The sequence below is a fragment of the Chenopodium album genome, chromosome 9 (genome assembly GCF_948465745.1).
Source record: "Chenopodium album chromosome 9, dcCheAlbu1.1, whole genome shotgun sequence".
Classification (NCBI taxonomy): domain Eukaryota; kingdom Viridiplantae; phylum Streptophyta; class Magnoliopsida; order Caryophyllales; family Amaranthaceae; genus Chenopodium; species Chenopodium album.
This window is the reverse complement of record NC_137842.1, coordinates 71,309,243-71,336,741: the sequence shown is the minus strand read 5'-3', so window position 1 is coordinate 71,336,741 and position 27,499 is coordinate 71,309,243. Positions and strand designations below refer to the sequence as shown.

Genomic DNA, 27,499 nt, shown 5'->3' with positions numbered 1-27,499 from the left:
TGGCCACCACCTACGTTACCAAATGTAATATATGCGTCGTTCAGTTGCATGACACCCTCCCCTCCCCCCCCCCCCCCCTCCTCTCTCTCTCTCTCTCTCTCTCTCTCTCTCTCTCTCTCTCTCTCTCTACAGACTATGCAACATATTCAAGCCATGTCCTCCCCCTCTCTTTTCTCTCTTCTAAAGTATCATATAATTGTACAGAATGCGACATATTAAGCCACGTAATTAGAAATGAGAAAGACCAAAAATGCTATAAAGAAAAATTGGAATTAAACTGGGAGATAGGTATGAATTACTGTTTTTATTATTACCATTTACCGTTTGATATTGAAAGAATTAGGGAGGTATGTACTCTATACAAAAATGATTATAATTTTCCCGAGAATGTCATGTAACTATAAGTGAAGAAAACAATAAAGTGGATAAACTCATTACAGTTTCCAAGGGTAGAAACTCATCTGCAGTTGAGAGACTATCTACAAGAGTGCACATGACTCAGCTCTTAATGTTGGATAAAAATGATATATTAAGTCATATGGCTCTCAATAGGCATTGCAATTCAAATCCTGAAAGAAATATGAAATACGTGTTAACATGAAATTGTTATACAAGGAAGTCACCATATGTTAAATCACATCTCAAATAACAGCACAATATCACAAGGGAACAGGAAATAGAGATCAATCACCTCCAGTAACCCTACAGGTTACAGCCCATAATCCAAAATCCCCCAAACTTATTTTACATCTAAAATAATCCTGAACTTCCAAAAACACAGGTGATATTGTCTTGTAAATATCCCTCATAGCAGTCATGACTCATGAAACTTCATTATTGTTGAAAAAAAAAAAAAAGTCACTTTGAAAATAACCAACAGATGTTTCAAAAAAAAAAAAAAAAAAATAATTAACCAACAGAAATTTCCAGAATTTTATTGTTATCTCCAGCTTTGAGCAACTGTTCTACAAAAATTTTAAATAAGGTATAAGTATTATATGTCAGGAGAAAGAGACAAGCAAAATGCTTTGCAAGTGTTCACTAAATAACCAACTATAAGCACAGTACACAATGAAACAAGAAAGCAGGATGCGACTTTTGCAGAAGACATTTTCTAGCGGTAACTTTAACATCTTTTACCAAATTAGCGACACAATCAAGTGAATTAATAAGGTTAAACATATGCCTAGAACATGGGGTCACAGGACAGATGTGCAAGTAACTTCTATCTAGGCGATATCTTCAAATGATGCTCTATTTAAGTTTTACTGTTTGAAATCATGTTCAGGCTTTAAAAGATATAGGGTGCTTTTCTTTATATTGTAGTTGCTGCATTCCCCCATTATATTCCCTAATGTGCCCTTAATTTGTTTTCTTCATGTTAAGATTACAGATCCCTAATTCATGTCTAACTTTTTCACTAGTTTCTCAAATATTCGTGAAGTATGCAAAAGCTAAAAGGAAACAAAATTCTTACTAATAAATAAGAAAAACAAAGATAACAACCAACCCCAGGTCAGATTGGTCTTAAATTAGCAAACAACAGTATTTCATTGAGAATCATAAATATTGATAGAAGTAGAAGCTTCAAACAAAATAACACAAGAGGAGGATAATGACAACATGAGAGCAGTCATAAACTCACACGACTTTGCAAACACAAACAAGTTGCAATTTACAGTACCTGCAATGCAACATGAGCCTCCAATCCCTTTCTAGTTCATTGAACCACGACACCTGAAAATAGGAGGGAAAATAGGGATCTAGAAATTAGTGTGAGAACCAATGGAAAAGTCACATCTTAAATGTTCGGAATATCTTAAAAATGAGAAAGGAATTCATTTCTCTCATATTGTTGGATATAGAATATTTCAACAAATTAACATGTAATGCCTAATCTGAAAAAATATAGATTTCTCAAATATCAGGTAGGAAAGATATAAACACACCCAAAAGAATATGGAAGATGAACATGATTTTAAAAAGACTCAAAAAAATGTCAGATTACTAGCACCAGACAGATTACCAATATAGAAAATACAATACAAAAAGTAGGGGCTAAGAAAAAGTAGCAATTACCCAATGCAATGTCATGCATTATAAGTAGAATCAATCAACTCAAAAGATAAAAGATGATACATGTTCAAACACTTAAAAGCCCAAATGACAAAATTCAGCAGACTAATTTACACCAATTTTTGTCCACAACTCACCTTTTAGAACCACAATTACAGGGGATTTTTTTGTCCTCAAGAGGAAATTTGTAATTATACGTGATCTCTTCACCAGCAGATATATGTCGTTTTGCATATATAAATATCCTCTTTTGGCTCTCGACGCTTATAATTTTGGTGTAACAATTAGGCTGTAGAAATGAGTAGGTTTCACAATCAGTTAGTAAAAAAATAAAAATTAAATAAAACTTTGGAAAATTATCCAGTGAAGTTCAACTCATCAATGTCTACCTCACATGAATGGTTTATGAATCTAGCAACACCGCCACGTTTAGTAGCATCAACCTGCACACATTTCAGGGACAACAGATCAAGATAAGTGCCTTTGCTTTCCACCACACAACAAAAAATATGTTTAGTACAGAGAACATTCTGTCAAAATATCATTCAAACTTCAAAGTGGAACACCTAACACATAGCCAAAGAGCAAGAAAAGATAATCAGTTGATCATTTGAATTATAATAATAACACATAGTGCTGAATCCAACACTATCTCAAGAATGAACCATAGACATCATAGTTCTAGAATCTTGTTAGAACAACTCGTCTTAATGCCTCACGTCAAAAAGCACTAAGGTAAACAAAATCAAGAACGTCTACACCATAAGTAGTATGTACATACCATTCCATTTCATTAGTTTATTAGATTTCATTTGAAAACACGCATCATAAGCATAGTTCAGCACTCAAGGGTTTAAGAGAAGATGAAGTGGAGAGTGTAGACGTCAAGCTAGTTAGAAAAGAAAAACTTATATTTATACACCAAGCAGAAGGTAAAACAGAGAACACGCAGTCCTGAAAGCAACAAATACAGAGCACAAATTAGCCCAGTCCTGATCAATTTCTAAACTAACTATAAACAGTTCCTGCTGTCTTAGCCCACAAAGATATAAATAAATGGTTCTACCCCACAGCTAATCACTAGTTTAAACAGTGCTTGGGTTTCCTAAGACATAACGCTTCATTCAGAAGTATGCAAACATGAGCACAATTAAGCACCACAATTTTCTGAAACAAGCATAGGTATAAATGGCAAACTAGGCTAGCAAAGGATAATAATTTACAAAGATATGTATGGCAAGGGACTTAATGATCCATCAACAAGATTCATGATGATTGTAGTATTTTACTCTTGGATGCATGGCAAAGCATTGCATTCATAACCTCAATCAATTTTGAGTAATTTGATAAATCATACAAATCATATTAGATTGGCTACATAATGTAAGCACATGCTGGAAGATAAAGTCACAAAACTGTAACTCTAAAATATCAACTCAAGCATGAAAGACAGCAAGTTTGAGTATCAACTGCAATAATAGAAAGATCTAGATAAATGCGTTAAAGAAGCCTCCAACTGAGCCATACTGCATCAGTCAAAAACCAGAACAACATAAAATTCAGGGAGTCCAATGAGAAGGCATTCTATTTAAACATACATGTACATTCTCCATTTAATCTGTAACATCAGCAATTGAGGTCCATTTCTTGAAGTTGATAATAGATAAGCCTGCTTACCATTAAACTAGTGTCTAAAATGCAGCAAAAAGCTTCACATCATTTTTAAAAGCCTATGAAGTAACAGAATCATTCAACTTCAGTTACAAAAGATGAAGTCATCAAAATTTACTCACCACATAGCCATCATCCAATCTGAAAAGATAACTGCTGCCAATACCCATCTTCTCATATTGGCGTTCCCGGATATCAGATATCTGCACAAACAAAACACCAACGCTTAAAAAGGAAAATGACAACCCTGAAAATCAGAGAAGAAATTGCTTCCTACTCTTTCTGGCCAAGATCCGTATCAGCATTGGACAAAATAGAATGAAAAATACAATATCTCAAAGTGCAACAGTGTTATAAATTAAAAGGGAGGGGAGCAGAGCAGAGCAGAGATGGCACATACCCGAGGACGAATTAGTTCCCCAACATATTCAATGACAAAATCATCTGCTTCAATTGGTTCTAGAGCAACAAGACCCCAGTCGTGAATCTTACTCCGCTGGAAACGCAGACGCTTTTTCCTGGCCTGCAATAGGACCTTGCTTTAATAACAAAAGCTAGTAGAAGCAAAACACGGTGAAAATAAAATGCTTTGATGTTACCTTCAATTGAGAAGCCTTTAATAGCTCAGCACCCTCAACTGCTGCAAGTAGGTTCCGCATTTTTACTCTGTTGGTCCTAGCAGAGATCCCCTTTACGCGTGATGGCTTTGAACCACTAATATCAGAAGTACAACGTTGCATGGTGGTTATTTGAATTCCTCTGACACGAGCTCTTTCCGAAGGCCTTGCATGTAAGGACCATTTATGCCATTCCCAGCCATCAATTGAAGATCGAGCACATCCAATAGACACAGGACAGGAACTCAGCACCTTGGACTTGCTCAACTTGGTCTTTTTAGCCATTTTGACGGCCGCTTGCTTTGTGTCAGCATCCTGAACCTTCAGAGCTTTTGATGGAAGCGATGGTAATTCACCAACCACAATCTTTCTCTTCATCTTAGACGATGTTGAAGCTGCACACAAAGAACAGTTGAAAATGATTAAACATCAATTTCATAATAAAGTAATAACAAGATCACAACTTCACAAGACACCATTATACAGGAATATTGTAGTTTTTGCACAAATAACTCAAAGAGAAGGCAATGGTAATATTAAGCTAACTTTTCTATCATCCATTTTGCTAAAAAGGAGTTCAATAACTATGCATAGAGCAGTTGCTGTGACCAGAACTACCTTACACCATGAGCACAAAAAATGACCAATCAAGATGCGCTTTACAAAAATGAACAGGATTGGGGGTAGATATTAATTATCAATGAATTTGAAATGGCACCAAATACTATGAACCAGCTACCTGCTTAGCCATCACTTATCACTCCGAGATGAAATGACAAGAATTTTACCTTCATGTCTGACATTACTACTCATCCCACAAACCTTTGCAACACTTAATATTAACCGTCCAAATCCTCAGCCCACACTCCAACTCTGAGATCTACCTCCAATGAAATTGATGGTGAAATTGTGCTGCAAAATGCTAGGTCCAAGCACCCCCCCCCCCCCCCCAAACCAAATAAACCTTTCTAAAATGTTACAGAAATACCCTGTCCTTCACATATTTCTCCCCAAACTACTACATTTAGATGTCCCATATTGAACTTTATAATTTAATCCTTTGTAAGTTTTCCCCTACTACTCTTTTAATGGGCCTCCACACAAAACCAGCTCTTTGAACCAAAATTCAGCTTATATGTTAACATGTGACTGAATATTAAACAAGAAAATTGCACAATTATCCAACTGCAATATTTAACAAGGAAACTTTTATAAAGAAACCAAAACCTTTGCTTATAACAACACAAAAAAATTCAACAACATTTCACTCACAATTTTTTATCCTTTGGGAATGATCGGCAGATGTATCCTTTTTGGCACTGTCACTGATGCTGCTGCAGCCGCTAAGCTCTTCATTAACATCAAAATCTGCTTCAATGCTTGGAGCCCTTTGAACTTCAAATTTCAGATCATCCACAGCAATAGTGCCTATTGAGAGAATTGGTTAATAATAAACCAGCTGTGTGTGAGGATGTAACATAATACTATTCATAAAAACTGAAAACATACTCAGAGAAGGATCAGGAACACATTGCAGATTAGATAATCCTGTTTTTCTCCGGCCCACTCCTTTAGCCTTCTGCTTCACATTTCCAATGCCTAGAGCTTCTGAGCCAGAAACATTCTTTAAATTTACTGGTTTTCTAAACTTCCTTGGTGATCGATGACGGAGCTTAAAATCCCGTAAAGGTGGAGAGCCTGGCTCAGCTACTGATTTCGCCACTTTCTTTCTCCGTGAATAAGTAAACTCTTCAACAACTGAAACTTCAGATGGGCCTGAACTGTAACAACTCTTTGATCTTTCCATAAGAAGGTCAAGCTCAGGCTCTATGGAAGCAGGCTCGATAATGACTTCCTCCTGCAGCAAATACAAAATGAAAAATCCAGGCAATAAACCAAATCAAATCATTAAAAATATTACACACATGGCCTACAGCAAAAATCATATAAAAGAAACTTATCTTCCCAGCTCAGGGGCCAAGGGATAGCTCACTTAACCTGTGAGTACCTGGGAGCTGCAAAAAAAATTACCTGAACTATATCACGTTGCTTCAGCAGAAGATGCATATCATCGTGAAGAGAGGACATCCATCCTCTTAGCACTTCATCATGCAGCTTTTGCTGGCATAATGCCAAGGCCATGAATTTTTTCTGCATAAGAGTACCCTCACCTAAACCTAATAATTGGGAGTCGGAGATGCTTGATGAAACCACATCTTTGATTTCACACCCTGATCCAGGTAACAGGGGCACATTAGTTCTGTGATCAACCGTACTGCACATAGGCATACCCGATCTCTCAAAAACATTTCCTATAAATTCAGATGGACAAGATCTCATTGCCTCAATAGGAATCTCTGAATTATTGAGCAAGGATTCTTGCAAGTCCTGAACCCCTGACTCCATTTTCAAACCACATATTCCAGGGGCCAGCAGTTCTTCAGTTATACAATCATTGAGTGTAGTGCTAGCAGGTGCACATACACTACTGGAGCCAGTTCCAATAAAATCCGATGAAGAATCCATGTGCGGGTACAAAGCAGGCTGATCTAATGAACCAGTCCCTTGTGAAAGGATCGGAGATTCATCAAGGCAAATGTGTCTAGATTTCAGCCCTTCCATCTTTGAAGCAGCATCTCCAATATCAGTGTCTTTGCACAATTCTCCTGAATCTTCAACAGGAACCTAGAGGACAACAAATTTAAACTTGTCTTAAAAGAAAAGAATACATAATGAAACAAGGGGGTTTTATATTTTTCAGGGGGGGGGGGGGGGGGGGGGGGGGGGGGGAGGGGGGGAGCATGAACGGACATTTTCCATCCAGTTCAACATATCAGTACCTCGTATGTGCCATTATCCTTCAAACACTTATTAACTTTAAACACTTCCTCTTCAACAGTAATCTTCACGAAATCATCGGTGGATGTCTTGGCAAACATAAAAAGTTCCTCTTCTACCCTTGCAATTGTCCTTTCTCTGTCTTCATCCTGATGCTGGATGCTGGGATTGGACAACTTATCTTCTCTTAAACAAGACTGGGAGATGAAATTAGAATCAGGCTCATCTGAAGGTACATCCAAATCTCTCTGCACAGCACAGGTAGCAATAAAATCAATGCTTAACCTAGATTTTGAAAGAAGGAATTTGGACATCTTTGTTTGTCAAACTCAAACAAACTTACTATTTCAGTTTCCACTTCTGAAGTCTTCTGTAAACCAGTCAGTTCTCCGTCAACAGCAGCTGCTCCTTCAGTGCGGTTATGTGACCAGCGCTTGTTTTTTCTCCAAATGTGTGCATAATTTCCTACAGGTTCATAGAAAACAGCATTCCACAAAACCTGCATACTATAGTCAAAAAGCGCTTGGCTAATGGCTTTATTGGCACCTTTAAAATTTTCAATATAGCCAACAGATTTCATGCATTGAGCTTGGGAAGGCTCCTCAGGTATTTTTTTAGCTGAATCAAATGAAGTTGAAGAATCGCCATAACAGAAAGCTGATGGAGCATGTAAAGCAGATCTGTTCCTTTCCCCAACATTAATTTCATTCTGTCAAACCGAAGTCCCACAACAACATTATTAGCAAAAATAGATAAATAAAGAGATTACACAAATAAGACAAATAAATTTCAAAGGAAACTAATGAGGCATAATCATACCCTTTTAGTATCAAGCATGCCAATTTCCAAATCTTCTCTATTGTTCTCATCCTTAAACTGTTTGTGAGCCTTCTTGGTAGCAACATAATCCACAATGACATTGCCAATGATCTCGTCCAAAAAAAATCGACGAGCTGCCTTCATGATTCCATCATGCAATTTTGACCCAATTTTTTCGGATATTCCTGATATATGTTTTAATGAACTGATGGTTTCATTTTCAGATGCAGTCACTGTAGAACTCTTTATTCCCCATGTATTGATCAATGACAAAAGAGTGAAAGGACTACATTTATTATCGGTATGATGTATCTGTACATATGGGAAATGCACAAATTCAGATGATATGTAATGTTGGCAAACTACTAAAAAAATATACAGCGTTAAGCTAACAAGTTTGGGATGATAGTCCTCTTACCATGACAGAGCTGTGTAGATAGCCATATTGATGCCAAAAGTAAATTTCTGAAAGGGAATGTGGCCCGGAGCCTCTCCCATAACCATCCAGGAGTAGCCAACATTTTTCTTCCCAGGAAAGAGACTTTGAAAATAGAAATTAAAGACAATCATGAGATAAATAGTTCAAAGAAAGAAGTTTAAAAAAAATACTTAAAAGGACATCAGTAGGATGCCTACTGAATCACCACTATCCTCAAACTATAATTTGATAGCGAAGTTTTCCATCGAACAAACTTACAATTTTATTATCCATTTCTGCAGTCATCTGGAAACCAGTCAATTCTCTGTCCAAAGCAGCAGCTCCTTCAGCACTAGTATGTGACCAGCGTTTGTTTTTTCTCCAAGTATGTACATAATTTGCTACAGGTTCATAGAAAACAGCATTCCACAGAACCTGCATACAATAGTCTAAAAGCGCTTGGCTAATGGCTTTATTGGCTCCTTGAAAATTTTCAATGCTGCCAACAGATTTCACGCATTGGATGCTGCAAGGCTCCTCAATAATTTCCTTGGCTGAATTTAATGAAGTTGAAGCATCATCATAGCAAGAAGTTGATGCAGCATGTGAAGCAGAATTATTCCTTTCCCCAATATTAGTTTCACCCTATCAAAACAAAGTCCCACAACAAAAATAATTAGCAAAAAAAAAAAAAAAAAAAAAAAAAGCTTACACAAACAAGGCACGTAACTCTCTAAGGAAACTAATGAAGCATGATTTTACCTTATCAAAATCAGGCAAGCGAATTCTCAAATCCTCTCTACTATTCCCATTTTTAAACTGTTTCTGAGCCTTCTTAGTAGCAACGTAATCCACAATGACATTGCCAATGATCTCATCCAAAACAATTCGACGAGTTGCCTTCATAATTCCATCATGCAGTTGTGAACCAATTTCTTCTGATATTCCTGATATAAGCTCCAACGAACTAGTTTCATTTTCAGATGCAGTCACGGTAGAGCTATCTTTTCCCCATGCATTGATCAATGACAGGAGACTGAAAGGACTACATTTATTATCGATATGACGTATCTGTACAATAAAAGAAATGTAAAAAATCAGAAGATATGTCTTGTTGGCAGACTTAAAAAAAAAAAAAAGAGAGAGCATTATGCTCACAAGTTTGCAGTAGTAGTCATCTTACCATAACTGAGCTGTGTAGATAACCATATTGATGCCAATAGTAAAGCTCTGAAAGAGAATGCGGCCCCATATCTCTCCCATAACCGTCCAGGAATAGCCAACATTTTTCTTCCCAAGAAAGAGACTTCAAAACAACAACAAATTTTTTTTTAATAAAATCATTAGACAATCGAAAAAGATTACAGGTTAGAGGACAATGATAAGACACCTACTGAATCACCATCCTTAAACTACAACCCAAGGCCAGGATGGATATACCTGCTGCTGAACCAGCGCAATCCCTGGGGCTAATTTTGAGTCTGAAACTGAGACATCAGAGTTGTGATAGGTCTGTTGGACATGATTCTGGTGATCATAATTAAGCAAAGCTGAACCAGTACTTTTAGGGATATCTTGCCCAGTAGCAACATGGCAATTTGTGGTCATGGACGCATAGGGAGTAGCTCTGCCAAGAAAGGTAAATCCTGTGGCAACATGATCAGGATATAGCTTGAAGAATTTCAATTGCACAGGATTTAGTAATGCACCATTCAGGATTGGGTAAACAGGAAGCTCATCAGGCAAATAACCCGTTGTCAAGCCCTCAAACAATTGCTGCTGTATATAAGGCCCACACATCTGACCCTGCTCATTAAGATACATCCATCCAGACACGAAATTCCCACACCTATCAACGTTCTTGGCGAGGTACGGAATTTCAGCAGCTCCAGATGCAGGAGGGGCGGCATCCTGCTGAACCAATGCAACCCCTGCAGCTAATTTAGAGTCTGAACCTGTCACATCAAAGTCATGCTGCTGGACATGGCTCTGTTGATCATCAGCTGAAGGAGCATCTTGCCCAACAGCAACACGGCAATCTGTTGTCATGGACACATTAGACGTAGCTCTGCCAAGATACGTAAATCCTGTGGCAACATGATCAGGATACTGTTTAAAGAGCTTCAATTGCACAGGATTCAGTAATGTCCCATTCTGAATAGGGTAAATCGAAAGCTCTTCAGGCAAAAAACCCGTTGTCAAGCCCTCAAACAATTGCTGCTGAATATAAGGTCCACACATCTGACCCTGCTCATTAAGATACATCCATCCAGTCACAAATTCTGACAATCCACACATATCATCGTTCTTGGCGGGATACGAAACTCCCGCAGCACCTGATGCAGGAATAGCAGCATCTGTGTTGCCATTCACTTGGCAACTCCTCTCTAAGTTCGAGCTTGACGGAATTTGACCATCTAAATCACAAGAAGATGATAAACTGCAAAAAGATTGATGAATTGATTCAATTACAATAAACTACGGTAACGATTTTAACTGTTTAAAAATCATTAGCTTCATTAACAATACAACGAAAAACAACAAATTACACCAAATTCATACCGATCAGGTGATGCTGAAATTCCACAATTGATAAATTCGTCGTCATAATAATCCGACTCAAAATATGATAAAGAATCAACGCAATCAGAAGCTGAAACTTTTAGCCTCTTCGCAGATAACAAATCAAATTCCGGTTTACGACGATACTTTACTGGATCGAACAAATGCGTAGAAGATACCATTATCTTACCAAAAAAAATCCTCTGATAAACAAAATCAACAACAACAACAAAAAAGATAGAATTAGGTTAAATCGAGCTCAAAGATCCATCGCCTGAAGTTAAATCAACAAGAAAATTGCATAATTATATGCAAATCGACAATGAAGATAATAACCTAATTAACATAAAGTAAGAATTTTGACGAATCGCAGAAATCAGATTCAATTCAATAAGAGGAAACCCTAATTTTAGGAGAGAGAAAAAGAGGTTACCTTGTTGAAGATGAAAGAAGGAACGTGGAAGAAGAAGACTACGACGAAGAAGAGAATCCCTTGTTTTCTGCAGGTTAATGGTCTGAGAATTAGACGACAAAAAAATAAGGAAGATATTTCAGATAAAATGGAATTATTATGGAAATAATATCGATTCTCAGGCGTTGATTTTTGTACAGCTGGTGAAATGGACGGTTAGATTTGCATATCAATCATCTGATGGTGGGAGATTGGTTTTTGTATGTGCTTTTGATTTTATTATTTTTTTTTATTTGGTAATGATGTTATGAATTTTTATGATTATGAGGTATAAGGCCCCATTTACTAACTTAAATTATTTTTTCTGAATCTATAATTTATGTAATTAATTAATACCAAAATAACAATCGCTGACATTATTAAAAAATTTCCCTCCTAAAACCTTTTTTTTTTGTCATTTTTTTTCATAAGAAAATAAATAATAATTTTATCAAGATAATAACTAAGATAAAAAAATTAAAATTTTCACATACATAATCCTATTTCAAATTGATTGAATTTAACCAAAAAAAAAAAAGTTTGTTACATATTCATAATTCCAGTTTTTGACGACTAAGTAACTCAATATACAAATTTTATTTTTCATGTTATGCATAAAAATAATCCAACTATGTATTAATTGAAAAAACCCGAGTATAGCTCGAACATTAACTAGTTAGTTGTAATACGTGTCAAAAAAAAAAAAAAAAAAAAAAAAAAAAAAAAAAAAAAAGTTGTAATATAGGGCTATGAAGCAAGCACTTTCATGATTCATATAATTTTCATTTATGCCTATTATGTGCATATTTTTACTATATAATGTAGAGAATTTGCTAGTGATTAGTTTGGAGTTTATTGAGTTTGAAATTGTTTTTTTTTTTTTGTTTTATTATATTTTTTAACCTTCGGTTATTAATACTGTATCACAAAGTCTTATATGTGGCTGACCACATGGTGTGACCATCCATTATAAGGGTTGCTTCGTTAGTGTTATAAGGTTATTCATTCAGTTTTGCAGGGGTTACTTCGTCAGTGTTATAAGGGTTACTTGGTCAGTATTACAAGGGTTACTGAGTCAGTTTTATAGGGGTTACATTGTTATTTTACAAGTAGCTACATGGTGTGGTCAGCCGCACACAAGACACACTGATTTCCATTAAATATTATTTATAAATAAATAAATAAAAAGTTTCAAAGACAAATAAACATTTAATACTCATCTCCAATCTCCATACATATTTCACCTAAAAGAGTTAGACATTTAAGCTTTATTGAAATTTCGAAAAACGTGTGGAAATTGAAAGCAATAATCTAAGGACATGTATAATGTATTTGACATTAGCCTTGTTTTACATTTTTTTTTTATAGAACTTAATCCACCACATTTCTAGTTGACATAGATAGCCTTGTTCCACACTATTCAAGATAGATTTTATGCACTTATTTTATTTATTTATTTAATTTTTTTTTTTTAAAGAGTACATTTTTTTTTTGGTGAAATGGGATATTGTAAAAATTAGAATAAGGTACAATTAGGAAAGGGGGTGTTATATACCACCATCTAAAATGATCAAAACTGCCAACATTTAGTGTGAATTAACAACCACACCCTTAGTTCTTCACCACTATCTTCCCTCTTGCCACCAATCACTAACACCTTGACACCACCATCCCAATTGATGACTAACACCACCACCACACTGACCGGCGACGACGACCACCACAACAACCATCATGACCGGCGACCTACCACATCCCCCTCAAAGATGACCCACCACCTTCCCTCTTTGGCAGAAAGGTGGTGTTTTTTTTTTTTGACAACCGTACCAACCGGAGCTCAAAACCGGTTACCGAGCACGATAACCGGTTTTGGGCTCCGGTTACCATGGAATCGTTTAAGGTGCACGGTAACCGTAGCCCAAAATCGGTTACCGTGCGTGATAACCGGAACCCAAAACCGGCTACCGCGGTTAATAGTTGGTTCGTGGAGGCGGATGCACGATCCACATGGTGCATCCGCTCCAAAATACAAAAAGGCGGAATGAACATTCAGATATATACTGATGAACATGGTCATAAAAAAGAACATAGTAGTCATTTATAATGTACATGGACATATACATAAAAGAACATAGTGTTCATTTGTAATGTACATCAGTTTTTTATGCAACAATTTTGTATATATATTTTTTTTAAAAGAAATTTTGTATAATGAAATAGATAAATAGTACTATAATTAATTTTTTTTTACCATACATTAATTACAAATCATTTTAAATTTTTTTTACCAAAAGTTCACTTTCTCTCTCCAAACAAAACTTCAAACCCATTTAAATTCCTCAAACAAAATTTCAAGAAATTTGAAATTTTGAGCCCAAAATTGTTCAAGATGACAAATAAAAACGAAAAGTAAGACCAAATCCGACATTTATACTTGTTTATTTGACATTTATACTTGTTTATTTTGAGTTTGAGTGTTTGTTTTTTATATGATTGAAAATTGTAATATTTGATTTTATTGAAAATTAATTGCGATTTTGATATAATTGTGTTGTTGCATTGAGAAATAAAATGAAATTCTTGAAGAAGATCAACCGATTAATATATTTTGGAAGAAGAAAGCAAGCAAATAGACAAATTTAGAAAAAGTTGTAGATCCAAATAATACAATGTACATTAAAATACAGTAAAATGTTCTTTTTTCATATACTTATATGATGCAAATAATACAATGTACATAAAACATGTAACCAACATTATAACATATATGTTCATTAGAATATAATACAATGTACATTATAATACAGTAAAATGTACATTTTCATATACATACATGATCATTTATACCAAATGTACATTATAACAAATGTACATTTACTATATGAATAATGTTCTTTAATATTATCATGTTCTTTACTAATATTACAAATGTTCTTTAGATTTACAAAAAAAATATAAAACTGGATGTTCTTTATAAAATAGATATATGTTTTTTACAAAACAACTATATAATCTTTACTGAATAGCTAAATGTTCATTCCGCCTTTTTTTAAAGAACACTGGATGCACCAAGCATGGTGCATACGCCTCAACAGAAAAAATTTCATACCGCGGTTGCCTGAAATAAAAAAAAATATATATATATATTAAACCACCACCTTCCCGCCGGCGAAAAAAATATATATATATATTAAACCACCACCTTCCCGCCGGCGAGGGAAGGTGGTGGGTTGTCATAGAGGAGGGTATGGTGGGTCGCCGATCAGGGTGGTGGTGGTCATCGCCGATCAGAAGGAATTGTGGGTCGCCGGGAGGATAAGGGGTGGAAGTAATAAGGGTACGATTGTCCATTTATATCGAATGTTGGCGGTGATGATCATTTTTGTAGGCGGTGTTAAGCAATTCACTTGGGAAAAAAGTTTTCACAAAACTCTCCAAAAGTATGGTTCCAAGTCTTCCAACCTCTCTTCTCACCAACCAGTTGATGATGCATTAGCAATTTAGCATATTCAGCACATCCTTGAACTGGGTTTATTGGGGATAAACTTCAAAGCTATAAAACTAATTAAACCCCTTTAATTAATTTGTTTTGAGCATATTTTATTTATTCGCGCCATCATTATCTTTGAAGGACACTCTATCATCGATCCGGTCAACCGCAATCATCGATCTTCACTGTTATTTTCTATCATCTGAATTTCAATTTTCTTCGATTTGGGTAAGTTTATGTCTTACCCTTTTGCTGATTTTTAAACTTATTGCATTGATATTTAATTTTTGATTATTTATTTGTATATCATAGTTCTTTCTGTTCATATTTTACCCTTCAATGTTGTATTTGATTGAACTAATATGGGATGATTTTTTTGGGGTGGGGTTACTTGAAGAGGTTTGAATTTGGTTACTGGGTTGAGAAGATTATGCAGTTTATATGTAAAGATTGGTTCTTTATGGTAAAATCTTTATAGACAAGGTAATTTTCTTCTTTTTTTGTCTGGGGTTGTTTGACAAATTCAGGGTTTATGGTTTTCAATTGATCGTTTGACTGAAATATGCTAGGGAATCTTCCGTGTAATTGTTGACTAGGGGGTTTGGGAAATTGGAATTATGTTGTAGTTGACTGAGAGTTGTGGGAAAGTTTTGGTGCTTAAAGTTTTGATTAGGGTTTGGTAATGTGCTTGGGCAGGGGCGAATCTGTATGGAGTTACATTGATCATTATGCTAGTTTTGTCTGAAATTGCTGAAGTTCTTGCTGCAAGTAAAATATACTGATGAGGACAAATTTTCATACGATTCTACAATTCGATCCAGCATATACTGCTCCTCCATGGGCTGTTCTTATTGCGGGCGCCTTTGTGATTTTGACCCTATGTCTTTCATTATACCTTGTCTTCGAGCACCTTTCTACATATAAGAATCCAGAGGTTTGATCTCAATCTCTTCAATTTGTATCTCCTTATATATTTTACCTTCACATGTTGAAACTAATCCTTTTGTATGGTATTGCATTTAGGAGCAAAAATTTCTGATTGGAGTCATCTTAATGGTACCATGCTATTCTATTGAATCGGTAAGGTCCAACAATGGGTGAACTTTTGTGTGATAAAACTGTCAATGTCTTGATTAATGCTTATTACAAAAAAAAAAAAAAAAAAAAAAAAAACAGTAAACATATGAAACCCCTTTGGCTGATAAAAAAGAACTAATAATTCGAGCTCCAACAGGACCAATACCGATGAGTTCTCTAGTGTTTTTGCATAGGCAGACTGATAAATTTTAGCAGTCATTTGCCTCTTTTTTTTTTTCCTTATTGTGCTTGCCTTATGAGCTCCAACTGGTATGCAATTTTTGCCAGTGATTTATATTGATCATCTGGGTCCTTAGATTCCTATATGTACAAGCTTGGTACTTTACCCCTGAAAATAAAGAGAAAAAGAACAAAAATATATATGTGGCATACTTGGGGGCTGGGGTACCGAATGATATGGGGTGCTGGTTTACAGGTTTCAACTTTGAAGGGATTTTGCTGAGATTCATTATTGAAATTTATAATCTCTCCGAGTTTCTATTACCACTATTCTTCTGACTTGCTCTACATATATTCATGCAGTTTGTTTCATTGATGAAGCCATCAATAAGTGTTGACATTGAGATATTACGTGATTGTTATGAATCTTTTGCGATGTATTGCTTTGGAAGGTACCTCGTGGCATGTTTGGGTAAGTTTTGTTTTATGTGTTAAGTTTTAGAGTAAGTCTGCTGACTTCTTTGACCATTATAGTTTACTATTGCTTTTTCCTTTTGTGTGCTTTACCTTGGAGAAATGTATAACTGGAGGTTGTAGCCAACATCCACTGATTCCATCTGTTGCTGATGGTGGCTCATATATACTGTTTTTCATTTAAAAAACTTATTCAATGTTTTTATGCTGATATTTTTGCCTATTTTAATATGCTTTTCTGAATATACACGCGTGTGATTTCCCTTTGTGCGTATAAGTTAAGCTAGTCTAGTGATAAGTTGGTTACCAGAGATTATGAACGTCTCTAGTTAGAGCTGTTTCTCAGATTCTTGCTAAGCTGGTGTCAACATCTCAAATTTGTGTAGAATTTACTTGTCTGAGTATGTAGGAAGTAAGAAGTGCGAAAATTTTGAAATACATGCATAATTGTTCGTTAGCTCACTAAAGTACTATAATTTTCTGCAGGCGGTGAAGAGAGAACAATTGAATTCTTGGAAAGGGAAGGACGTGGAGCTTCGAAAGTGCCCTTGTTGGAGCATGGTTCCGAAAAGGGAATTGTTAAGCATCATTTTCCTATGAATCTTTTCTTTAAGCCATGGAAACTTGGTCAATGGTTGTACCAAGTGGTTAAGATCGGAATTGTTCAGTATGTATGTTTGAAAACCTCTATTTTCTGCTTGTCATTTGCTTGCTCTGTGTCATCAGGAGAGTGATAACCTTTCCTTTCTTTTTTTTTTTTTTTTTTCTTTGCAGATGATTATTAAATCATTGACTGCTATAATAGCGGTAATTCTTGAAGCCTACGGTGTATATTGTGATGGGGACTTCAAGTTGACTTGTGGGTAAGGAAGATAATAACATGTGTTAGAATGAAATATGTGTGTGTGTTTTTTTTAACCTGCCTTTCTATATCCATTAGGCTTTTGTATGAATGACGTTGTTATATTCTTTGCTTTACATGTTTTTGTAAACCTACATTGTTGCATTAAACTGTATCACCATAATACACTTATATTTTTTCATGTTAATTCATTTCTTTTTCAAGACTGTCTCTTAAATGTCATGTCATTGCTTTTCACTTTTCTTATGCAGCTACTTTGACTGGCTTTCACCTGTAGAAAAGTGCGTATTTGCTGTCTAATGTGATGAAACATGCTGGTACTGCAGCTTTTTTTAGCTTTAGATGAGGGCTGTTGATTCAGTTGTACTGAGGCTAATATTTACAAATATAAAGTTTGCAGCTGCTAATTTGTGTTTTCTCTCATGAAGGGAACCATATTTATTTACCAAAGTTAGCCATGAATTATGCTGATCCAAAGAGTTTGACCAATAAATTTTTGTTGCTAAGCTTTCTGACTTAATATGGTGAAAACTTTTTCTTAAGACAGCTTAAATGATTTTTGGTTAATGAGTGGAAGAGTGGGATCATGGAGAGGTTAAACGAGGTAGAGGGAGACCGAAAATGACTTGGTTGGAAGGAGTTAGGAAGGATATGAAGCATATGGATTTGCATGAGAATAAGGTATTTGATCGTAAGGGGTGGTGGAGGAATAATCACTTTTAATTCATGTAGCCGACCCCACTTATGGGATTAAGGCTTTGATTGATTGGTTGGCACTATAACAATGAGGTTCCCTCTCATGTGGTTATTAACTACTATAATTGCTTACAAGGCTGACAATCTGCTCCACAAATCAGCAAATCTTTATACTGCATGACTAGTTTCCACACTCACACATGCTCTAGGAAACTTCGCATGTGGCCATTTGTTATAAGAATACCCATTAATATGCTTGCTTGACTTTTGAATTTATTAGCACATTTACTTTGCTCTGGATTTTATGGAACCATGAAAAGCAGGATGAGTTGGAGTTTGCTCTTATTTGTTACACTGTCTCTATTCTGTATGCAATACTATGCATGCTCTTTTTTGTATTTTGGAACTGCTTTATATTCTCCCAGTTTTTAGGATCAATACTTTGCTCAAGCTTGCGGTTCTGTGTCTATGTAGGAGTATCTTGTAACAAGCTGCTTAGTGTTAGTTTGTATTAATATTGATTTAAGCAATAAAGGTCAGTTCTTGGGGAAAGTAGGCAGCTCTTTGATTAATTTGAAAGGAAAATAACAAGCATAAGGGTAGCTTTAGGCTACTAATCTCTGGGTTAGCACCTTTAGGGCACCACTCTCTAGTCCTAGGAATTACAATGATCTTGCCTACCTAGTACATCCTACCCTCCCTTTGTTATATACACATAAACTGCCAAAAAGAGAAAACAACAAAAGTTGTTGCAGCTGTCACTGCTCCTCACAAACTGGAGGCTGCCCTGCTGCTAGGTGATTGCCCTGCTGTCCTTGTACTGACATTCCATTTTGCTGACCTCTGCTCCTCCTTCTTGCATAAGTAATCAGCCCATTGCCCTTGATTAATGTATCCGTTACATTCCCTCCCCCTAGAAGACTCACCTTGTCCTCAAGGTGAAAGGAAGGAAAACGTTCCTTGATGAGAGAAGCCTCCTCCCAAGTGGCCTCAAGCCTTGGTAAGTTCTCCCACTTGATCAGCACTTCTGACTCCGTGGGGGAGCTGCTGGATTTCCTGACATCAAGCACCAGCTCAGGTTCTGCCTGGAGCTCTAGCTCTTCTGTCAACTGGGTGGGTATGGTGGGGTTCATCAGTTGGCTGCCAATTGCTCTCTTCAGCTGAGAAACGTGGAAGACAGGGTGCACTCGACATGAATCAGGCAGGTCCAACTTGTAGGCCACCTGTCCCACGCGTTGCACCACCAAAAATGGACCATAAAAACGCGGGGCTAGCTTCTCATTAGGCCTCTTAGTAAGAGATTTTTGCCTATAAGGTTGAAGCTTAAGATAGACATAATCCCCTAATTGGAACTCCTCCTCTCTTCTCCTTAAATCAGCGTTAGCTTTCATCCTTTGCTGAGCACGGAGCAAATTCATTTGCAAATCTTCGAGCACCCAACCTCTCTCTTGTAGCCACACTTCCAAACTGTCAACTGGAGTTTGCCCTTTACCCACCTTAATTAGTCTTGGTGGATCTCTCCCATAGACTACTCGAAAAGGGGTGAACCCGATGGACTCATGGTGAGCGGTGTTGTAAGCATATTCCGCCCAATGTAACCATTTACCCCATGATTTAGGCTGCCCATTCACAAAGCACCTAAGATACGCCTCCAAGGTTTTATTGACAATTTCGGTTTGTCCATCGGTTTGAGGGTGGTATGAGGTGCTTCTCTTCAACTCCGTGCCTTGTAGCTTGAATAACTCTCGCCAAAAAACGCTCATAAAAATGCGATCTCGATCCGATACTATAGAGCTAGGGAACCCGTGAAGTTTGACTACCTCCTTGACAAACGTGGCAGCCACAGTAGCTGCGCTATATGGGTGTTTAAGACCCACAAAATGTGCATATTTGGAGAGCCTATCCACCACAACCAAGATAGAGTCCATCCCTAATGAATTTGGAAGCCCTTCGACGAAGTCCATGGAGATATCCTCCCATATGGCTTCGGGGATCGGTAGGGGTTGTAGAAGACCCGCGGGTTGCAATTGTGAATGCTTTGCTCGTTGGCATATGGGGCAACGTCGCACATGATCTCCAATGTCTTTTCTCATCCCAATCCAATACCATTCTGAGGCGATCCTCAAGTATGTTTTAGTCTCTCCTTGATGCCCCCCAATTGGGCTATCGTGATACTCCCTCAAAAGTTTAGGAATCAATGTGGACGATTTAGGTATGGCCACTCTTCCCTTGAACAAAAGCCTCCCTTCTTCCCATGTATACCCCACATACTTCCCTTCTCCTTCCTTAAGGGCTGCTGCTATTTTTCCCAGCAGTGAATCCGCTTCAATTTCACCTTCCAACTCCTCCCACTTGATACCTTGAGTGAATGTCATGGCAGCCAACTCGTGTTCTATTGCACCTCTCCTAGAGAGTGCATCCGCCACTCTATTACTAGCCCCCGGTTTGAATTGAATTTCGAAGTCAAACCCCAACAACTTGCGCACCCATTTTTGATAGTCCCCTCCCACTTCGCGTTGCTCCATCAAGTACTTCAAACTTTGTTGATCCGTCCTTACCACAAAGTGACGACCCAACAAATAATGTCGCCACTTGACAATGGCAAGACAAATGCCATCAATTCTTTCTCATAGGTGGCTTTTGCTTGTGATTTGGGCCCTAACAACTTGCTGAAAAATGCTATGGGTTTCGAATCTTGCATCAACACCGCACCTAGGCCATAACCCGAGGCATCGGCCTCAACCACGAAGAGCTTGCTGAAATTGGGCATTACAGCTTGCTGAAATTGGGCATTACCAACACGGGGGCAGCCACCATGGCAGCCTTGAGCTGCTCCAAGGCTTTAGTAGCTTCGGGTGTCCACCCAAAACTATCCCTCTTCAATTGCTCGGTCAAGGGTCTTGCTATTTGGGCGTACCCTTTGATGAATTTGCGGTAGTAACCCGTTAGCCCCAAGAATCCTCGCAACTCCTTCAAATTTTTAGGCGTAGGCCATTCAACCATAGCCTTGACTTTCTCCATATCCATTGCTACCCCATTCTTGGACACCACGTGACCCAAGTAAGCTACTTGCGGCTGCCCGAACTCACACTTCTTGAAGTTGACCACCAAACTATGCTCCTTGAGCAAAGCCAAGACTATTCTCATGTGCTCTCGATGACTCTCCAAGTTGGGGCTATAAATCAAGATGTCATCGAAGAAGACTAGCACGAACTTCCGCAAATATGGCCTAAAAACCTCATTCATTAAGGCTTGGAAGGTGGCGGGGGCATTAGTGAGCCCAAAAGGCATCACTAAAAACTCGTAGTGACCCTCATGGGTTCGGAAAGCCGTCTTGTGGGTGTCCTCCTCCCTCACTAAGATTTGGTGATATCCGGATTTGAGGTCGAGTTTAGAGAAAATGGCCGCCCCATGGAGCTCATCTAAAAGCTCGTCTATGATAGGAATGGGATATTTATCGGGAATTGTCTCTCGGTTCAAGGCACGGTAATCAACACAAAAGCGCCACGAACCGTCCTTCTTCCTCACCAACAAGATCGGGCTAGAAAAAGGGCTAACCGATGGTTTAATTATTCCGGCTGCCAACATCTCCCTTATCATCTTCTAAATTTCATCTTTTTGGAATTGAGGGTAACGGTAGGGTCTTACGCTCACCGGATTACTCCCTTCCTTTAAGACGATCGCGTGCTCGTGGCCCCTCTTGGGTGGTAGTCCTTTGGGTTCGGTAAAGACTTCCAGAAACTGCCCTATTACCTCCTCTAACCAACCTGGCAGCAAGGTGGTGGAAGTGTTCTTGTCACTCACACTTGACTTAGCTTCGACTTGGTTGATTTCAACCCAAAGCCCTCCACCTTCATGCTGCAGCGCACGAATCATTGCTCGGAGGGACACCTTAGTGCGCTCCAAGGCGGGGTTACCCACCAATGTCACCTTCTGCCCCGCCACCGAAAAACTCATGACATGGGTTTTCCAGTTATGTGTGACTGTCCCAAGCTTCTCCAACCACTCTATGCCTAAAATCAAATCAGCACTTCCAAGCTTGAGAGGCAGAAAATTATCCACCACCACAAACCCACCCTTAAGGACCACCCTAACCCCCTTACACCGCCCTTTGCCCACGATTACATCACCGTTTCCCAAGGAAACCCCAAATTCCTGTTTACCCTCCACCGGAACCCCCACCTCCACCACTAGGACGTCGGAGATAAAATTATGGGTGGCTCCTGGGTCCACCAAAATCACCACCGGTTTCGGGCCCACCTTGCCCTCCAACTTCATGGTGTGTGGGCTTGATAGACCCACCAGCGAGCAGAAAGTGGCCTCAGCTGCCACCTCCTCGTTACTCGAGTCGAGCTCAGGTGGTTTGGACGGCCCAGCATCCGCGTCTTCGACTTCTCCGAGCAAGAGCACGCTCATCTCCTTGTTTCGGCAGCGGTGGCCGACGCTCCAGCGCTCGTCGCACCTGAAACAAAGCCCCTTGGCTTTGCGTTCTTGGTGTTCAAACTCCGTGAGCCGCCGTGGTTCGCCGAACTTGGCGGTTGAAGATGCGGCGGGTCTGGGAAAATTCACCGATGCCTGGGATCCGTTGGGAGCCTTGGGCCACCCTTTGAAGGTCGATGCTTGCTGAGAGGGTGTTCCATATGTTTGGGCCAAGCCCGTGCTTGTTGGGGGTTTGGATCCCGAGGATCCGGATCCGCTTGCGATTGATTTGCCCGCCCCGAAGTATGTGGGTGCCCGTTTGAGCGCTCCGACCCGATTTCTTTCTTCAACCCGACCCGCGACCTCCATAGCTTGTTCTAGGTTAAAGGGGTTCATTAACCTCACGTCAGCTTTAATCTCCTCCTTAAGCCCATTTATAAAATGAGCTATCATTATAGTTTCGGGTACATCCTCTAGTGGTGCTGAGAGATCGATGAACTTTTTGCGATAGTCCATCACGGTGGTTTCCTGTCGTGCCGCTAGCCATTGCTCGTGGAGGCTACCGGCGTGGGTTGGCCGAAACTGCCGCAAAACACGCGCCTTCATACTCTCCCAGCTGGGTATCGGCCGCCTCCTATTTTCCCACTGAAACCACCGCAGGGCATCCCCCTCTAAGGCTGACACCGCCGCCTGGAGCTTCTGATCTTCCGTGAGGTGGTAGTGAAGAAAATACTTCTCCCCCTTGAGGATCCAGCCGTCGGGGTCCGCTCCTTCAAATAGAGGCATATCCAGCTTGCGCGGCTTCCAATGGTGGTCTCCACCGCCGTTCCGGTCGTTCCAGTTGCGTGAGCCCAGAGTAAACCCCTGCCCCTGTTCCTGGTTCCTCTGATTTACCAAGTTCCTGAGCTCCTCGAAGAACTGGGCCTGCGTAGTCGTGTTCGCCGCCGTTTGGGTCTCTTGCTGCTGCCGGAGTAGCTCAAATTGGTTGTCCATCTTCTGAACGGCCTCCTCCAATGATTTCTTGAGGGTTTCTTCTTGCGTTTTCATAGTCGCTTCCAAGGTGGCTAACTGGTTTTGCACCCCTGCCATTTGTTCATCCAAGGTGTCGCACCTTTGTGATGCTGAGATAACCATTTCTTCTCTTTTTTTTTTTTTTTTTTTTTTTTTTTTTTTTTTTTTTTTTTTTTTGAAACACAGAGAGTGAGGTGGTGGTTTCCGGTACCTACAGGTGCAGGACCGCCGCTCTGATACCACTTGTAACAAGCTGCTTAGTGTTAGTTTGTATTAATATTGATTTAAGCAATAAAGGTCAGTTCTTGGGGAAAGTAGGCAGCTCTTTGATTAATTTGAAAGGAAAATAACAAGCATAAGGGTAGCTTTAGGCTACTAATCTCTGGGTTAGCACCTTTAGGGCACCACTCTCTAGTCCTAGGAATTACAATGATCTTGCCTACCTAGTACATCCTACCCTCCCTTTGTTATATACACATAAACTGCCAAAAAGAGAAAACAACAAAAGTTGTTGCAGCTGTCACTGCTCCTCACAAACTGGAGGCTGCCCTGCTGCTAGGTGATTGCCCTGCTGTCCTTGTACTGACATTCCATTTTGCTGACCTCTGCTCCTCCTTCTTGCATAAGTAATCAGCCCATTGCCCTTGATTAATGTATCCGTTACATATCTTTGCGTGTCTAAGTCAAAATTTGTTGTAAAAGTATAATTTGTAACCAGATAAGATATTGGGCAAGGGTAAATAGTGGATTAAGGCCTTTTAAAGTATTTTCTAGGATAGTTTAAGCTGAGATATTGGCAAGTAAAGAATTTAAGTACAAGCGCCATCTATCAAACATCATAATTCACCTGGATTAGGCTTTATGCATCAGTCTTCTAACTACTTTGTCTCTAGGAATGTCGAGGTAAAAGAATTCTTCATTTGAAGCACTAAACTTACTCAACTAGTACAAACATATAATCTCTCATTACATCGGAATATCTACATGCCACCCTATAAATGATAGAATTACAACCTGTACTGTGATTTGCTTAATTAGCTTCCTTCAGAAAGTTGCTTGTTCTCTGCATCCATATCTCATAGCTTCTGAGAAATACAGTGAAAATTTCCTACAATCTGCTTCTTCCCACTACAGAGTAGTATTTTTTTTGCTTCAACTTCAGGTCAAAAACTGCTACTCCCCTGCAAACTCTCAAAGTATCCAGAATACTGAATTACTGATCCACTCTTCAGGAAAATATGTACATTGAAAGAAAGATGTTCAATGCATACCACTTCAGCTCCACAAAAAAAACATAGATATTCTGCAGGAAACTTCTTAGAGCAAGTCTGTCTTAAGCTGCTTTTCTATGAAATATAGCCAACAAGAAGCTGTTGCTTTTAGGACTAGCTTTGTTGATATACTGCAGCCTCTTTCAAGCAGCAGCAACAATAGGGCTGAGAAAACCTTTTGTACGACTTCTTAACAATAAGCTGAGATGATTTTCAGGGATCAAGGATGATATAGCTTGTCAGGAATATGATCTTTCTATTTTCTTATATTTGTTTGTAAACTAATTCCTGAACGTTTTCTAATCCTATGTTATCGTGGAGGTGTGTGTGTACTTGTTCATTAATTTACTTAAGTTCTTTTACATTGCCGTAAACCTTTCTATCACTTCAGATTCTGCATTGTATTACTGAACTTTTCTTTCACCTTCTTCACTTTACAGTTCAGGTAATCTTCTGTTTTGTAGGTATCCTTACATGGCAGTAGTCCTGAATTTCAGTCAGACATGGGCCTTGTATTGCTTGGTGCAATTCTATACAGTTGCGAAGGATGAATTGGCGCAAATACAACCACTGGCCAAATTTCTGACATTCAAGTCTATTGTATTTCTGACATGGTGGCAAGGGATTGCCATTGCTATTCTCTATGATCTTGGCCTGTTTAAAAGCCCCATAGCTCAAGCATTGCAGTTTAAATCCAGTGTCCAGGACTTTATTATTTGCATAGAGGTACTTGTTGTATTCATTGGAAGTAGCTATTTTGGTTGCTGCATCGTGTTATCAATCCCCATTACAAGCACAATAACCATCTGCTCCTGACCATGTTGTCGCTTTAGTTTCTGATTCAAAATTTATATGGTCGGAGACTCGGAGTCGATTGAAGAATATATCATATCATATCATACCAAACCAATACTCAAATTTGCTCTATCTGAGATTCTGCCTTAGGCAGGGTAAAGTAGCTTGTATTGTGTAGATGTATGTATTAATGTATAAAATTGCAAAGGGGTGCTTTCATTAGACCTTTGATTCTAAAGTGCAAAAGGTTCATGACCAGCCTTGGAATTCATCAGGGATTCTTCTGTGTCACTTTATCGGAATCTAAAGTTCAAATATTGTCGAGACTCCTTAAACATCTTTGAAAGATTTTAAACTTGTGTCCATCTTGCATGATCATGCATTTATCGTGCTTTTAAACTTTGTCCATAAAGTTCATGCTGATAAGTATTTCTTTATATTCTGAAGTTTAATAATTTTAAATGTTCAACCAGTGCAGATGGGTATTGCCTCTGTGGTTCATCTGTATGTGTTTCCAGCAAAACCATATGAATTAATGGGAGACCTTTTTTCTGGGAATGTTGCTGTTCTTGGAGACTACGTCTCAGCTGACTGTCCTGTAGATCCTGATGAGGTTCGGGATAGCGAACGACCCACAAAAGTGCGTCTTCCACAAGCTGACCATTCTAATAAGAGTGGGATGACCCTTGGGCAAAGTGTCCGGGATGTCTTTCTCGGTGGTGGTGGATATGTAAGCATCCTTCATCATATCTTGTGGGATTATAAGTTTTACTGGCTAAACCTTTGAATCTCTGTTTTATACTTTTCGCCTTGTGCACACCAGCATCTAACTTATTGTTTGCTTTTTAGATTGTTAAAGATTTAAAGTTTACTGTTAATCATACCGTGGAACCTATGGAGAAGGGAATCACCAAGTTCAATGAGAAAATACATAAGATCTCTCAGAATATTAAAAAGCGTGACAAAGATAAGAGAAAAACAAAGGATGACAGCTGCATCACTTCTTCACCTCCAAGGAGAGAGATTCGTGGTATTGATGACCCACTTCTAAATGGTAGCATCAGTGACAGTGGAGCCTTAAAGGGAAGAAAGCAGAAGCACCGTAAAAAATCAGGTTATGCAAGTGAAAGTGGTGGTGAGAGCAGTAGTGATCAAAGCTACGGGGGATACATGATTCATGGTCGTAGATGGGTCGTTAAAGAGTAGTTAAGAAAACTTTTGAACTCTGAAGAATGCACAAAAGGATGTTGAGTATCATGTGTAAAACATCGCAAATTTGCACTGTGCTTGATGTCCGTGATTTATGCTCCATTTTGAAGCCTCATTATTTCCATCTTGTTAGCTTAGTCATGGACGAAAACTCAGCGTTGGAGATAAGTCTCTACATGATGGTTTATTCACTACATTCTTGTGTCAGAGCCCTTGGCTAATATATTGCAGTGGTATTACAAGACTGCATGTTATACTGGCTTCTCTTTTTGTTCCCTTCCTTTTGCTGTGTTATGGAGGGGTGTGAAAAGTATATGATGTATAGAGCTTCCATAAACCTTTTGGGTACCGAATCTGGCACTTCTGAGTTTTGAATCACAGTGCCTCAGATACCTGACATTTGACTGTGTATATGATAAATATATTGCCCAATTGTTTGAACTATCTTAGGCAATTTACAGCCAACATGCATGAACTTTTGCCTGTATATAAATTAGCCTTGCTGCGGCTTTTAATAAAAAAAAAAAACTAACCCATGCTGAATTGCTGGGTTTTAACTGATG

General features: G+C 38.5%; 2 protein-coding genes across 2 annotated transcripts; one reads left to right on the top strand and one right to left on the bottom strand.

The window, feature by feature from the left end:
- Positions 1–285: 285 nt before the first annotated feature.
- On the bottom strand, positions 286–11,507 carry LOC145559151 (histone-lysine N-methyltransferase ATXR7-like). The gene is made up of 20 exons (XM_081620578.1): positions 11,435–11,507; positions 11,002–11,204; positions 9,880–10,879; positions 9,623–9,745; positions 9,202–9,510; positions 8,719–9,084; positions 8,440–8,562; positions 8,022–8,333; positions 7,546–7,911; positions 7,205–7,450; positions 6,396–7,049; positions 5,874–6,222; positions 5,637–5,792; positions 4,347–4,759; positions 4,148–4,270; positions 3,870–3,950; positions 2,466–2,519; positions 2,214–2,365; positions 1,685–1,737; positions 286–569 (listed from the first exon to the last, which is right to left on the bottom strand). The coding sequence occupies exons 2-19, from the start codon at positions 11,181–11,183 to the stop codon at positions 1,716–1,718; spliced, it is 5,031 nt and encodes a 1,676-aa protein (XP_081476704.1). The 5' UTR covers positions 11,184–11,204; positions 11,435–11,507; the 3' UTR covers positions 286–569; positions 1,685–1,715.
- A 3,327-nt stretch (positions 11,508–14,834) lies between these two features.
- Positions 14,835–27,380, top strand: LOC145559150 (protein LAZ1-like). The gene is made up of 9 exons (XM_081620577.1): positions 14,835–15,170; positions 15,639–15,876; positions 15,966–16,022; positions 16,563–16,671; positions 17,160–17,344; positions 17,448–17,536; positions 25,397–25,658; positions 26,206–26,457; positions 26,577–27,380. The coding sequence occupies exons 2-9, from the start codon at positions 15,724–15,726 to the stop codon at positions 26,931–26,933; spliced, it is 1,464 nt and encodes a 487-aa protein (XP_081476703.1). The 5' UTR covers positions 14,835–15,170; positions 15,639–15,723; the 3' UTR covers positions 26,934–27,380.
- Positions 27,381–27,499: the final 119 nt, after the last annotated feature.

Excerpts from the sequence above, each read along its gene's own strand:
- LOC145559151 (XM_081620578.1), bottom strand. The coding sequence starts at position 11,183 with ATGGTATCTTCTACGCATTTGTTCGATCCAGTAAAGTATCGTCGTAAA. Across the intron at positions 8,563-8,718 it reads CAGAAATGGATAATAAAATT|TCTCTTTCCTGGGAAGAAAA; the intron begins GTAAGTTTGTTC and ends CTATTTTCAAAG. Across the intron at positions 8,334-8,439 it reads ATCTACACAGCTCTGTCATG|ATACATCATACCGATAATAA; the intron begins GTAAGAGGACTA and ends CCATATGTACAG.
- LOC145559150 (XM_081620577.1), top strand. The coding sequence starts at position 15,724 with ATGAGGACAAATTTTCATACGATTCTACAATTCGATCCAGCATATACT. Across the intron at positions 15,877-15,965 it reads CTACATATAAGAATCCAGAG|GAGCAAAAATTTCTGATTGG; the intron begins GTTTGATCTCAA and ends TATTGCATTTAG. Across the intron at positions 25,659-26,205 it reads ACTTTATTATTTGCATAGAG|ATGGGTATTGCCTCTGTGGT; the intron begins GTACTTGTTGTA and ends CAACCAGTGCAG.